Raw genomic sequence first — 15956 nt, forward strand, 5'->3', positions numbered from 1 at the left:
GCATAAGTCATGGCTACAAAATCGAGGCCCTGAGGTAGTATTCCCAGTCAATTACTTTTTTGTGATATAAGCATTTTGGTATGCCACCAGGTTTTTGAAATGTCAGTACCTATGTACAACAGCATTTTCTTGGCTCTGTGCAAAGCTCACTGCTGCCTGTAGATGCCTGTGGGTGCCAAGTTGCACAATATCTCGCAAAAGGGATCTACTAAAAATACCGCTTCTTGTATTTGCTTCTGGAGCTTTTATGAGAAATCTAGTGGCTACTGGCGCCTCTTTTGAAAGGCTCGGTGTAAGTTTGCCCAGCCTTGGGCTTATACATTTGTGAATTTGCTTATCTAGAAACATTGCCTATCTAGAAAATTTTCCAGATTTTTACAAATTCCAAGTTAACTGGGTTTTACTGCATTATGCACTTGTGCGAATATCAATCTTTTCATTCGTAGTCAAGTCACAGCAAATAGTAATTAGTGATAAATAATTTCAAAGGAAATATAGTTCACTATAGTGGGATTTGCATATAAACTGGGCATAAGAGCCAGTTGTTGACAAATCTAAGAAAAGTTGGTTCTTGCAAAATGGAGTCAGTTCACCATATTTACTAGCACAATGATCGCACTCGAGTAATGATCGTGCCCCAGAATTTTGTCATCAAAATTCTATCTTTTTTTTATTTCCCGTGTAATGGTCATGCCCCGAACTTGCCACAGCGATATGTCGTGTGCCAAGTCTAGCTAATAATGATTGCGCTTACCATCTGTCAAATGCTATGCGAACGACTCTTCCAAGACAAACCAAGCAGTCTACACACACCAAACAGTCTTAAGCAGATGCCCCATTTCATTCCTTTCATCACTTTCCACACTTCCATGACAAACAAAAAAGAAAGCTACAACCAAATTTGCCTTTATTATGTGTAGGCTTTATAATGGTTTTGGTCAACAACAACAACAACATAAAGGGCGCCTTTCGATTCTTCTCGTCTGCACTCGTGGGCACGCAACAAATCGCAAGCAGCAATGATAGTGTCCACGTTTACACTTGTGGGGATGTCGCGGCTAGCGAAGGACGAATCCCAACATAAAAACGTAACGCTTCTTTATTCGGTGAACGATGTCAGCGGACGGGCATACCAACGCTACGTTCGTCACGGTAGCGGGTGGTAGAAGGCGGCTTTTATCAGCCAGGCAGCCTGTTCTTATAGCCACCGTCGGTGACGCATACCTCGGGTGACATGGCGGTGGCGCTATGCTTTATCGACCATGCAACCCAGCGTGCAGCTGTGGTATGCTTGGCCAGATGATAAGATGGAAGGGTGCGCAGAACTATGCGCGGTGTGTGTCGCCACATCACCCCCCCGCGGAGTGGAGAGCCCTCAGGGCTTGAAAAAATCTGGGCAGCGTACGCGACGTCCGCTGCGCGTAGTGACGGAAGCAGGCTGCGATGTCGGCGGTCGTGGATGGACGTCCGTGGGTGTACTGGTATTCGCTGGTTCGGCGGAATCGGTGTAGGCCGGCTTCAGCCGGTCGATAGAGACGCGGACGGCGTTCCCTTTAATGCGCAGGGTGAAGGTTTTGTCGTCGTGACGGATGACTGGGTAGGGTCCGCTGTAAGGTGGCTGTAAAGGCCGGCGGACGGTGTCGTCGCGGAGAAAAGTGTGCGAACACGTTGCCAGATCCTTGAAGACGAAGGGCGCGGTCTTACAGTGGTGAGCTGCAGGTGACGGGCGGAGGGTAGCGATAGTGCGTCGGAGCCGGGCGATGAAATCGGTGGGATCTGACGTCGCGGTGGTATATGGCGGTGCAGCGAGAAATTCGCCTGGAAGGCGGATAGGTTCCCCGTAGACGAGCTCTGCGGGTGTAGCCTGAATGTCGGGCTTAAAGGTGGCGCGAAGACCTAGGGTGACGGCTGGAATGGCTTCAGGCCAGGTTGAGTCCGGGTGGGACATGATGGCTGCTTTGAACTGTCGGTGGAAACGTTCGATCATCCCGTTGGCGCATGGGTGGTAGCTGGTGGTCCGCGAGCGTTCGAACCCGATGGTCAGCCCGAGCAGCCGGAAAAGGTGCGATTCGAACTGTCGTCCTTGGTCGGTGGTGACGCGGCGAGGGGGCCCGAAGCGGGCAATCCAGCCGGCGAAGAAGGCCGAGGCGACGTCTTCCGCAGTGATTCCCTCGAGGGGCCATGCCTCAGGCCATCGAGTGTACCGATCGATGGCGGTGAGGCAGTAGCGATAGCGTCCAGCTGGAGGCAAAGGCCCTATGATATCAAGGTGGACGTGTTGAAACCGACCAGAGGTCTGGGGGAATGCGCCGAGTGGTGAAGTGACATGCCTGGTCACTTTAGCGCGCTGGCATTGAATGCAGGAGCGCGCCCAAGTGTGGCAATCACGCTGCATGGAGGGCCAGACATAGCGGTCAGCCACGAGGCGTGCAGAGGCGCGTATGCCGGGATGGCTGAGATTATGTAGCTGGTTAAAGAGGCCACGGCGATGGGAAAGGGGCACGTAAGGCCTGCTTCGTGCTGTTGACATGTCGCAGTAGATAGTCTTTGTCGATTCAGGTATGGGGACTTGCTGCAGTTGTAGCGAGGACCTGCCCTTAAGAAGCTCCTGCAGTTCAGCGTCCGTAGTCTGAGCCTCGGCGAGGACATCAGCTGTTATCGGTGAAGGGCTAATAGCTGCCACACGTGAAAGTGCGTCGGCGACCACGTTGTCCTTCCCGCTGACATGTTGGATGTCGGTGGTAAACTGGGCGATGAACGAGAGCTGGTTCTGCTGAACCGGTGGGAGTTTGTCGCGGCGCTGAGAGAAGGCGTAGGTCAGAGGTTTATGGTCGGTGTAGATAGTGCAGTGTTGTGCTTCGAGAATGTGGCGAAAGTGCTGAACTGCTTCGTATATCGCCAGAAGTTCTCGGTAGTAAGCTGGCGAACTCGACGGCGCGGGGGTCGTGGTTTCGTCGGTAGGACTGGCCGCAGAAGGGGTCGTTTTGCGAGCTGAGAGTTTCTTGGAGAAGAACGCCAAGGGATGCCAGGTGTTGTCTACGTGCTGCATAAGGGCGGCGCCTATGGCGATGCTAGAGGCGTCCGTGAAGAGCCCCAAGGGAGCGTCTGGCACAGGATGGGAGAGAAGTGTGGCGGTGCAAAGCGCAGCTTTGCATTTTTCAAAAAGTTCTGTTAAAGGCGGTGTCCACGTGATGGGTTGGTTTCCTCGTAGACCAGCCAAGGCATCATGGAGGGGAGCCTGGTACTCGGCTGCGTGTGGCAAGAAACGCCTGTAAAAGTTCAGCATGCCGAGGAAACGGCGAAGGTCTTTAGCGGTGGTTGGTTGAGGGTAATTTTGCATGTCTGAGATGCGTTCAGGTAAGGGTCGAGTTCCCTCTGATGAAACTTCATGGCCGAGGAATTTGACGACTGAAGCGCCGAGCGTGCTCTTTGGGACATTGACGAGAAGGCCGTGGTCGTCGAGGCGTTGGAAAAGGAGACGAAGGTGCCTGTGGTGTTCGTCGGCGTTGCGGGAAAAGACCAATATGTCATCAAGATAGACGAAGCAGAAGTCGAGGCCGCGGACGACTTCGTCGATGAAGCGTTGAAAGGTTTGTCCAGCGTTCCGCAGGCCAAAGCTCATGAAGGGAAACTCGAACAAGCCGAAAGGAGTAATTATTGCAGTTTTCGGGACGTCGTCCGGATTGACAGGTATCTGCGTGTAGGCCTTGACCAAGTCAAGCACGGAAAAAACGTGGCAGCCGGAAATGCGATGTGCGAAGTCCTGTATGTGGTGAACGGGGTACCTGTCCGGAATTGTGCGGGCGTTGAGGGCACGGTAGTCCCCACAGGGCCGCCAGCCTTCGGTCTTCTTAGGGACGAGGTGAAGTGGTGAGGCCCATGGGCCGTCGGAGGGGCGGGCGATTCCCTCCTGGAGCATGGCTTCGAACTCTGCTTTGGCTATGCGCATGCGGTCCGGGGCAAGGCGACGGGCGCGACAGAAAACCGGGGGCCCTGGGGTGGTCCGGATGTAGTGCAAGGTGGTATGCCGCACGTCGCGTGGCAACCCGCTGGGGCGCGTCAAACCGGGAAATTCGGCAAGGATGGCGTGGTACGGTGAAGTATGTTCGATGCTGAGTACTCTGATGCTTGGCTGGTGGGTAGTCGTTCGCTGTCCCGGCGCAGAATGTCCCGTTGTCGCGTCGATGAGACGGTCGTGGCGGCAGTCCGGAAGGAGGTTGTAGTGCGCCAAAAAGTCTGAGCCGATGATTGGCTCTGTGACGTCGGCGATGACAAAATTCCAATGAAAGTCACGGCGTCGGTTTTTAAGATGGACGCGCAGGCGGAGCGAGCCGTAAGTTTTGATAGTGGAACGGTTTGCCGCGCTGAGCTCGAAAGACGTAGAAGGGCGGGGACCTTGAAGGTGGGCTCGCGGGTAGCAGCAAATGTCGGAACCGCTGTCGACAAGGCACCGCTGCTTTGTAATTTGGTCGGTGACGAAGATGCGACGGCCTCCAGGTTGGCAGCTCGCAGCCGTGGCTACGAGCTGCCGTCGGCGTTTCCCTGATTTCTAGCGGAGCAGGGTGGTCGACATTGCCGTGCTCTGTCCCCGAAGCGTCTATGATAGTAACACCGGTCGTTGTCACCAGGCAGCTGCGACGCGGTAGGGTTCTGGCCACGGCTTTGCGAGTGGCGCTTCGGCAAGTGTTGGTCCAGGCGTCGTTGAATGGAGCTGAGCTGTCGGCTGATATCGTCGATACGCCGCGCAAGCTCTATGGTGTTCAGCGGTGCAGCGACAGCCTGGACGGTGGGCGACAACGGCGGCAAAAAGACCTCGATGACGCGATCAGCGAGGCTGGCGAGTTGGTCGAGAGGTAGCGTAAGCTGAGCCTGCAGAATTGCCTGGACGTGCGGTGGAAGTCGTTGAAGCCAAAGTGCTCGCAGGAAGGAATCCTGGACTTCCATGTTGCCCGCGAGAGCACGCATGTGGCGGAGGAGCTGCGAAGGCTTGCGCTCGGCTAATTCTGCGGACTGAAGTTGTCGCACCTTCTGGTCTTCCGAGAGCGACAGGCGGCGAATAAGTTCCATCTTGAGGTGTTCGTAAAGGTTGGCCGTTGGTGGGTTGGCAAGGATATCCCGGACCTCGCTGGCGTAGCGGGCATCGAGGTGGGCGACGACGTAATCGTAGCGGGTCCGGTCTTGTGTGATGTGCGCAAGGGAGAACTGGGCCTTGACTTGGGCGAACCATACCTCGGGCGAGTCGGCCCAAAACGGCGGAAGCTTGACAGCGAGACGCCAGACGCCGTGCGGGGCAGCGTGCGGGATGCCATCTACCGGCGTTGTGACGTCCTCGGCGGAGCCGGCAGGATGCTGCTGCACGGAACCATTGAGCTGGTCGTGCCGTTGCTGAAGCTGTTGCTCTTGCTTCTGGATCACCTCTTGCTGCGCGTGAAGCTGCCTGTTGAGAAGTTCCAGCTGTCATTGAAGGGCGTCTTGTTCGTCCATGGCGATGCGTTGTTGTTCGTTGTCCGGGTCACCAGATGTGGGGATGTCGCGGCTAGCGAAGGACGAATCCCAACATAAAAACGTAACGCTTCTTTATTCGGTGAACGATGTCAGCGGACGGGCATACCAACGCTACGTTCGTCACGGTAGCGGGTGGTAGAAGGCGGCTTTTATCAGCCAGGCAGCCTGTTCTTATAGCCACCGTCGGTGACGCATACCTCGGGTGACATGGCGGTGGCGCTATGCTTTATCGACCATGCAACCCAGCGTGCAGCTGTGGTATGCTTGGCCAGATGATAAGATGGAAGGGTGCGCAGAACTATGCGCGGTGTGTGTCGCCACACACTAATATGTGCTACACGTTTAACTGATATATTTGTAAATAAATAAAAATAAAAATATGTTAGAAGTCTACCCTATTCATATGCCGACGCTTGTAATGCAGCTAAGATATTCGCCCACCCTTAGCGGAAACGTGCCGTATTAGGACAGCAGCGAAGACAAATGCCGCAGTTTCCGTAGCATGCCCGCCATGTGTTTCTGTCACTGGCAGCTAAGCGTGCCCATCTCCGTTTCTGTCCCCTCAAAGTGGACATGGCTACGTTATTGCTGCAAACTTACCGATATTAACGATATTATTCATTACTGATACGGAAGAAACTGTTTCAATGCATGTAATATACTCATGAAAAAAAAAATATTGTGTTCGGCGCGTTCAGCTTGCTCCGCCGGCTGCCATTTTTTTTTTTGGGTGTTCCGCACTACATACAACGACAGCTCTGCCTATTTGTTGACCTGTTGTCATCTCGCTGCTAACGCGGGTTGAAAAATTGTTTTTTTCGGGAAATTTAACCCGCGTAATGACCGCACCCCTGAATTTGCATCAATTTTTTTACAAGGAAGTGCGATCATTATGCAAGTAAATACGGTATTTTCAAAGTGCTGTTAGTCAGATATTTTCACGCAAGAGAAGCAAGTTTAACCTTTTTTACAACTACAGCATCAGAGAAAGTTTCTTTGTAGGCTCTTGCTCACTGTTGTGCTTCAGTCTTTGTGGTGGCCGAGGCCGCAGGAGCATTCGCCCGTACGAATCGTCACGATGCTATGAAGTGCGACCTTGAGTTCTCAGTGCCAGCAGTTTATTCCATGTTGTGGAAGTTCTGCACAATGCTCTTCTCAGTCTAGCCCCCCACGTGCACGATCACCAATGAGCTGCAAACTTTGCTCGACCGGTTTGCCATCCACCACAGCTCTCTTAGCTGCTAGGCCTAAACAGTTTCGTTATGGTGGGTGTCGGTCGCCAAAGTTATTTTTCAGTGCTGTGTCAAATCAAGTCTATTCACAGCGGCCACATAGCTCTTGGTAAGCCATACGACAACTTCGAATGATATTTGAATATTATGTTTGGGCAATCGAGCAGGTAGAGAATTTGGGTGTGTGTATAACAAGTGCCCGTGAAATTGAGCACTAAAAGTGTGCTGCGTTTATATGTCAATTTAGCCTTGAAGTGTGGCTTCACAGCAGTGCAAATGTCACCTAGAGGTGAGTTTCGTGACAGCCTGGGCCACGCTGACCTGTAGGGCCAAGTTCTTCACCACCGAAGAGGTGGGAACAGAGCCGCTGGCCAAAATTAAATCAATTCGTGTATCTGTGAATGGAGACTGTTTATTACAAAGGTTTGGGCATTATATGCAGTTATTTCTGCTGGTACGCATATTTTTAAAGAATTTGCATGGTAGAGTAATTGGGAGGGCCAGTTATATGCAGCAAAATACTTATATTCGTTCTTTTCTAATACTTTGTAAACTTCGAATACTGAAATTCGAGTCGGAGTGAATATCGAATAGCATATTATTCAATTGAGTATTTTAACGTATTGGATATTCGCGCAAGCCTAGCATATTTTGAACCCACGTGAAGAAGATGCACTGTTGATTTGGCAAGTAGGTGATCGTGTTTGTTGTCCTTTCGCAGCTTCTCTAGCCTTCTTCATCTTCTGAAAGCATCTCAGGATGATTACGCTGTCCTTGGACTTCACCATATTTTCTTACGCTTCATTTTAGAATACTTTTAGCTTAGTGCGGTGACCAACATTTAAGTAGTTTAAGAATACTCAGAAAAAAACTTGAATTATAGAATTTGCAATAATCTCCTATAAGACAAACAAGAATTTATTTTTACAGAAAACATATTGAGAAGCTGAACAAACCCCACCTTTCAGAAACCTAGGGAGCTTTTCTATCTGTGTTAAGGGAAGATTGGGTTCCAAGGTTGGCATCATTTGAGGTTGAGTAACTGCTTTAGCAAAATTCTCTAAAGGTTGCCAGAGCCACTAGCAAATAATGGTGATGACGCTTGCTTCAGGAAGAGATGACTCAATGAGATGGTGCTTCAGTTATGTGTTTTGTTGTGATGCAGGGGAGCTTGGCAACAGTGCGAAGCTTTATTTCGAAGGGGCACTTGGCCGAGAGGAGACTAAAGAGGAAATGCTGATTCGTACCGGTGAGATGACACCATTTGGCACAGCTGCTGCTCCCCACACTGGCCACTCTGTGCTGCCCTCAACCAGTGTGGGTGCAGAGTTGGTGCGCCAGGTGGCACCGCCTCGGAAAAGGAAGAAGAAAGAGAAGCTGGGTACAGTGGTGCGCAGGGGAATTCCTCCTGCACGGACTTCGTACAACAGCTTGCTGGATGAGGAATTCCTTCTGGATCCTGAAGTGAGCGACTCTGGGGATGCTGGGCAGTCTGACGATGATGATGAGTATCGACCCGATGAAGAATACCTTGCCAGCGATGACGATGATGATGATTCTTGCAAACCCTTGCCTGTCATAAAAGGTAATGTGTCTATTCTCATGTTTACTTGCTTATTTATTTCGGTACTCTTAAATGCTATAAGGCTCTACATAGAGGAGTGGGTATCTGTTTATGCTCATAAGTCTTCAAACATGTTTTCTTGTAGGCAGTAACATCAGTAATTGCAGCTACAGAAGAAGGGGTATTATTCCATTCGTTGCTCGTGCTAGCTATAAAGGAATTAGAAAAAAAGGTTGGTTCAGCATGCAGAAACTCCTACTTTGAATTCATGGTCACTGTGAGAGGAAACGTAGGTGGAAGCCAGAAGAAGCTGTTCTTTAAGGAAGAGATTAGTAAAACAAATCTCATGATACAAACACAAACAAGAGCACATGCATTGCAATAACAGACTAGAAGACAAAGCATTGATTTTATAGAAGGTGCGCTCACTTCACTGAAGTAATTGGATACAACAAAACGGCCGGCACGGTTTTTAACACTTTCTAGAGCATGCGATGAGGTAGCACTAGATGGATCCCTGACAGACCTGGTATACTCTGGCTTCTATCTCACGAGGGATACATGAAGTAGAAGTTTCACATGGGTATGGACGGAACAGAAGTTTCGGTGCAGAAAGCCAAGCGTGCAGCTGGCATTCCTAATTACAAAATCAACATACATGCCATATTCCGTGATAGGTCTTGTGTAATGTGTATCCCGAAGTATATATAAAAGCAAACAGCTGCTTTGTGTGTTGTTGAGGTTGTAAGTGAGAGGCTGACTTGAGTTAAGAATGCGCAATAATCTCATTGTTTTACATATTGTAATGCTAAGACTCATTAACAATTGATCACCCTTAGACGAGAGCTTATGTGACCTTGCAAAGCAAAAACACCATTAGGTTCAATAATTTGCCTATGTAGGATGCAATGATCAGCACAACACTTAATTTAATATTTAATTCCAACAGCCATATCATCAATTTATATAATTAATAGCAGCGGTCTGGGGAACTCCGGAGGTAACCGACACTGATGAAAAATCAAAGCCATTGGCATGCACATATTGAGAACATTTCGAACAGAAGCAGACTATCCTGTCTAAAATGTTCTGATCTATTTTTAGTTTGGACATTTTTAAAAGAAGGAGATTATGTGAGAAAGTCTAAAAATATACAGTTAATGATCATTTTCTTATCTGCAGCTGCAAACAAGTCGTTAGTGTATCAGCATGGCCCCATGCTTGCGATTGCCAGAACACGAGTGCCCAGGATTTATTGAGCAGGTATTTTATACAGCGAATTGGGGCAACGCCCCTCAGACGGTCGTGTGACGATATACAGAGAAGTGGGACTGCGCCCCCTCAGTTTATCATGCATAGCACACGTGTCAGACGCGATACGATACATCCTCTTTTGTTACGAGAAAGAAAACAAAATAAACAGCGCAATTATTTACAGATCTGGTATAGCGATGATTCCAAGGTTACACTGAGATGTCTGCAATTGCCGTAACACTGGCTGGCGTTGGCGGCGCAATGTGGTACATGTCCGCAGCTGTCACAACACTATTACTCGGCGCTGCGTCGTTGGTGTGACGAGCAGATGTCGAGCACTGTGGGTCCGCGTCACTACCGTTGGGAATAAAGTCAGGCTGAAAGGTTTCCCCGGTCGGTAGTAGGTGTTTGCGATTGCGCCGAAAGGACTGCCCCTCCGGCGTGATGACATGGTACGACCTGGGGTACGTCGATAGTTTCAGAACCTGTGCTTTCATGGCCCACGTGCCGGCCTGGACTCGCATGACATCGCCTTCGTGGAGCGGTGCTAGTGGCTGCGCGGAGGTTTGAAGCTGATGGTTCTTGACAACTTCGTGGGCTTCGAAGGCAGGCAGCAGTGTTCGTAGTTGGCGGCCTTGGAGGATCTCTGCTGGCGACTGGCCACACTCCAAGGGAGAAGTCCTGTAAGCCAAAAGTGCCAACCAGAAATCCAGTTTAGCTTCGGCCGTTTTCTTTAGGAGTTTTTTGACCACCTGTACCCCCTTTTCCGATAACACATTGGAACATGGGAATCCCAGTCTTGAGGTAATGTGTTTGAAGTCGTAAGTGCGCGAAAACGTGGCAAATTCTCTGCTAAAAAATTGGAGACCATTCTCCGAAAGAACCTCGATTGGAATGCCATAACGGGCAAATATAGCACTAGTCGCTTCAATGGCGGTCTTGGCTGTAGTGTCTCTCAGGTATTCTACTCCTGGGAAGTTAGACAAGGCGTCATAGACACACAGGTAGGACTTGCCGCCGTAGTGGAATATGTCGATTCCTACGCAATACCAAGGCTGATCCTGAACGGGGCGCATCATAAGTGACACCTTCGGCTGGTTATACGCATACTTTTCACATGTAGCGCACCTCTGAGCAAACACCTCGATTTCCGAGTTCATGCCAGGCCAGAAGACGAGACGACGAACCCTAGCTTTACATTTGCCAATTCTTAGATGACCCTCGTGAATCCTGTGCAAAGTCTCTCGCCTCATACTGCTTGGAATTACTACCTTGCACCCCTTGAATAGGACACCTTTAATATGAGATAGCTCAGATGAAAATGGTTTCAACGGACCGTCTATTGGCTCATTCATTATTTCGTTTTGCAGTACCACTTTGAGGTAACTATCCTTCGCTGTTTCTGCTGCGAGGCGCTTCCATGTTTCATCGCTGATGAGTGAAGATACCGTACTCACGGCGTGCACTTCTAAGTCAGCGGTGCCAACCGCATCTGTGTCGAAATTGCTGGGTGCTCGAGACAGCATGTCCACAAGCACGAGCTGTTTTCCTGGAACCAATTGCAGGTTTAAGCCATATCTGAGAAATCGCATAAAGAAACGTTGTAGCCTGGGTGACATGTCACTGATTGCTTTCTTACAGATAACAATCAAAGGACGATGATCGGTCTCAATGAAGACCTTTCGGTTGTACACAAAGTGGTCGAATTTTTCGCAGCTGTATGTAATGACTAGCATTTCTTTTTCTATTTGCGAATAGCGTTTTTCCGCTTCTGAAAGTGTTCTCGATCCATACGCAACCGGTTTCCAAGTGCCGTTGTGGCTCTGCAGGAGTGCGGCGCCTATGCCACTGCGTGATGCGTCACACGAGAGTCTTGTTTCTTTTGCTAGGTCGAACACTGACAGCAACGGTTTACTATTTAAAGTGTGGCATATCTGACGCCATTCTTTCGCATGATTCGGTGTCCAATCAAACACTGCGTATTTCTCGATTATGCTGCACAAAAACTTTCTGCCAGTGCTGGAATAAACTTGCCGAAATAATTTACAACTCTGAGCATTCTCTGCGCGGCTTGTTTGTCACACGGTTCTGGAATTTGGAGCATAGACTGAACGAGGGCGGAACTCGGCCTTATTCCTTCTGCAGAAATTACGTCTCCTAAGAACACTATTTCATTGACTCCAACAACGCATTTGTCAGGGTTGAATGTTAGCCCTGCTTTTTCTGCAGTCTTTAGCACCAACCTCAGTCGTTTGTCTTGCCTTGATGAGCCCCAAACCAATATGTCATCGACATATCCTTTTGTTCCTGGTACAGTCTCAAAAATGTTGTTTAAGGCCTTTTGGAACACTTCCGATGCTGACGATATGCCGAAAGGCAATCGGCGAAAGAGCAGATTCTCGACGTTTCGTCGTGAAGCGAAATCTGGTAGAAACTGGAATTTGCATCTAGGCAAGTGAACACTTTAGCTCCTGCGAGCTCAGATTCAATGTCCTCTCGCCTAGGCATTTCGAAGTGTTCTCATTTAATGGCCTCATTTATTTTACACGGGTCCATGCACACACATATTTTACCGTTTTTCTTGCGCACTGTGACAAGAGGGCTTACCCATTCAGTAGGCTCAGTCACCTTCGTGGTTATACCTTCCCGCTCTATGCGCTCCAGCTCGTGTCGAAGCTGCTCTTTCAAGGCCAATGGTACTGGACACGCCGGCTGGATGACTGGGAGTGCTCCGTCGCGCAGGACCATGCGATAGTGGCGCTGGATACAGCCTATGCCAGAAAAAAGGTGGTGAAATTCATTCACAATTTTTTCTGAGCTGCTTTGCGACACGCTGTGTACTTGTCGGGATACTAGCTCCATGGTCTCGCATGTCTGCAGACTGAGAATTGCTTGGGCTCCCTTGTGGACAATAAAAAAATCTCGAGTGAAAGTGCGGTCGCGCAGCGTCACTTCTTGCCTTACGGTTCCCAAATGCTTGATTTCGCTTCCCCTGTAGGATCATAACACCACACTGCAGGGCTTTAACTGTAGCTTCGGGTTCATCTGTGCATACAGCGCTAAAGGTAGCAGGTTGGCCTGTGATCCAGTATCTATTTTAATATCAATCAGTTTTCCTCCCACCTTCGCTTTCACCATCCAGCCTGCTCGGCTGGACTTATTTCCGATATCAAGAACTTGAAAACCATCTTCACTACCTTGCAACTCGCCTACTTGCGGTTTTGATTTGCAACATATAGCAAAGTGGTTTTTCCCTTGGCATGCGACATCACGACATCTTCGTCCGTAAGCTGGGCATTTTCGTGGTGCATGCACCCTTGCACACCTTTGACATTTGTAAGTTTTGCCCTGCTTTACTTCCGAAGCACGACTCGTCCTGTGCATTGCCGCGACTTGCTTTTGCTCTCGCATCAAAATTGCCTGGTTCGCTGCTGCTACTTAAGCTGCTTTGCACTGTTCTTCGGCCTTTTGCAGCGTCAACTGGTTTTTAGAAAGAAACTTTTCTCGAACCTTGGCATCGTTTGTGCCAAAAACAATTTGGTCTTTGATCATTGACTCTGCTAGCCCACCAAAGTTACACGCTCGTGCTTTCGTCTTCAGATCTCGTAAGAAATGCTCAAAAGGCTCACCGGGCTCTTGCATTCGGCTACGGAACAGGTAGCGCTGATGTACCTCATTGACTTGAGAAGCGAAGTATTTGTGGAACTTTTTGATTACTGCGTTGTAATCGTCCTTTGACTCATCTTCCGTGAAGCTGAAGGTGTTGTAGATCTCGATGGCTTCCTCTCCGGCAACGCTCAGTAGCAACGCAGTTTTTGTCGATGCTTCTTTTCTTACTCGATGGTTCCATTGCAGTCAAGAATAGTTGAAACCGTTGCTTGAACAGCCCCAGTTCTTACTTATGTCACCTTCAAACCGCAGCGGCTCCGGTGGCTTTATGAAATCCATGCTGGCAGCCTTCAAACAATGACCTCGACGACTGCTATCCTTCAGACAAGTGGATGTGGGCAGGGGCTAGAAACCTCTGACACCATGTATCAGCATGGCCCCATGCTTACGATTGCCAGAGCAGGAGTGCCCGGGATTTATTGAGCAGGTATTTTATACAGTAAAATGAGGCCACGCCCCTCAGATGGTCATGCGACGATATACAGAGAAGTGGGACTATGCCTCCTCAGCTTATCATGCATAGCACACATGTCAGACGCGATGCGATAACAAGACAAGAGGGAAAGTAATTAGTTGCATTTCCCAAGAGAAAGCTTCCTAAAACCATGTTGCCGTGAAGAAAAAAAATGTGTTAAGACATAAGGTTAGAATATACAGTTGAACCTCAATATATTGAACAGTGCGTTGATCGCAAAATAGTTCAATATACCCATAATTCTATATATAAAATCACATAAAAAAGCTTCAAAACCTTATGCAAATCAATCAGTGAACCAATGGCGCGATCAGGGATCCTTCAGAGTGCGTGTTCAGTTGCGCTACGCACAATTGGCCTAGGCTGTGCCAACTTCGTCAGCCGTGAGTGCGCGGGCAATTCTGCTACAGGCAGCACCGACTTCGTTCACCGGACGAAGTCGCAACCGCGCAACCGAACGTGTACTCCAAACAACAATCCTCGATTGCGACCCAATCGTGGCACAGTAAATACTCACATGAAGCTTCACACAAAGTATTTATTTCTTTGGCTGAAAGTACTGCAGCAGTGTAACCTGCTTCTTATTGGCATCCGCATGCTTAAACACAGAGTCCTCAACATATTCTAAATGATCCACGTGCGATAGGCCGGTGCCTTCTATTGCGCCGTAGTAGTGGCGTAGAAGGGCAAGAGCAGCTACAGCTCCATTTGAAGTCGGGAGCGGTGCAATATCAGCACTTGTGGGATCAACCTCGGCAGGGTCTTCGTTTGGCCGCTACATCTGCTGCGATCTCTACGTCCGTTAATTGAAGCATTTTGAAACACTGTCAGAAACTAAGCACAGTGGAACCTCGATTATATGACTTTCTTGGGACCGCGAAAAAGCCTTGTAAAATGCGGGCGTCGTAAAATTTGAACATAAATTATGCCTATGAAAATACTACTTATTTCGTGCTATGGATTTACGAGAAACTTCAATGTAAGCTACTAACATACTCTGCAGGGCTTGGTAAGAAATGCGATAAGAATTAATGCTGCAGTACAGGTACCAATCATCCTTTATTCAAACGAACCTTTACAGCACTCCACTGCCCACTGCTGCGATTCCCGCCAACCGGCGCGAACTATTAAAAAGTCAGTAAGTTTCTTTTGGACCTCTTCTGATCCGTGAACCAAGTGCTTTCACTCGAGTTGGGTGACGTGCAAAAGAAGGTCCTCTGTGGCGTTGTGTGAACAGATGAAGTTCCGGATGCCGTCTATGTGCCTTAGCACCTCGGGGGAACGTGGTAGGCACAGGCACGGCATCTGTGGCAGCCTCGTTGTCCTTGTCCGATGTCGCAGCAGTGTCGGCACTAGGCAAAGCCTCCTCGATGGTGTCATCCAGTGACACTTTGCCGCAGATCGCAACGTTGTGGTCGGCCTCCACGTACTCGGCGAAGGTCATGGTGAGACCCTTGCTTAATGCACTTATCCAGCGGCTATAGCCGGCTTGTGCAGTTGGCCGGAAAAAAACAACCTTTATGTTCTTCAGGCTGGACGTATCGGGTGGGTGGCATGGTGTGGTGTCCACGAAAAGCAATATTTTCCTTGCCTTATCACCCATTTTGTTATCCAGCTGCTGCAAAAAATTTCTGAAGAGCGCAGACATCATCCACTCCTTTTTGTTGAAGTTGTCGCTGCACGGCAGCGTCACATTCTTAAAGCACCGTGGCTTTGCAATCTTTCCAACAACGAGCACGGGCAGCCTCTCAGAACCGCCCTCGTTAGCACAGAATAGTGCCGTCACACGCTCTTTACTATGCTTGCCACCATGACAGCTGTCATCCTTAAACGCAAGGGTTTGCTTGGGCTGCATATGGTAAAAAATACTGCTCTTATCGGCATTGAAAATGTCGCAGGGCTTTTATGCAGCAATCATCTCCGGCAGTGACTCCATCCACTCGTTCACCGTCGAAACGTCCATGGAAGTGCTTTCTCCGCAGGGGCGGCTGTACACAATCCTGTTTCATTTTTTAAAGTGAACCAGCCATTGTTCTTTGCCTGAAAGTCGTCGATGGCCAGACGCAATGCCACAAGGTTTGCCTTTTCTTTTAGAATGGCGCCTTCAATGTTGGTCGCAGAGCTCTGCTTGATGAAGACACTTGATGAGAACGTTTTCCAACTTCTCGTGCTGTCCTTTTGCCGCTTTCCACTTGAGCCTGAACTTGTTCGCATTCCGCAATATCATAGCTTTGTTTGCCAGGATCGTCTTAAGCAA

At 49.2% G+C, this 15956-nt stretch overlaps 1 protein-coding gene across 4 annotated transcripts in view; it reads left to right on the plus strand.

Annotated features, from left to right (window-relative positions):
* The window catches only part of LOC139048620 (DNA excision repair protein ERCC-6-like), a 374291-nt gene that overhangs the window by 92270 nt on the left and 266065 nt on the right, over nucleotides 1-15956 (plus strand). For all 4 annotated transcript variants that reach the window (XM_070523067.1, XM_070523070.1, XM_070523068.1 and 1 more), the window contains exon 5: nucleotides 7903-8322. In XM_070523067.1, the coding sequence (XP_070379168.1) occupies nucleotides 7903-8322 (420 nt within the window). The remainder of the gene's footprint in view (nucleotides 1-7902; nucleotides 8323-15956) is intronic.

This window comes from Dermacentor albipictus, chromosome 8 (assembly GCF_038994185.2).
Source record: "Dermacentor albipictus isolate Rhodes 1998 colony chromosome 8, USDA_Dalb.pri_finalv2, whole genome shotgun sequence".
In the NCBI taxonomy this organism is placed as follows: domain Eukaryota; kingdom Metazoa; phylum Arthropoda; class Arachnida; order Ixodida; family Ixodidae; genus Dermacentor; species Dermacentor albipictus.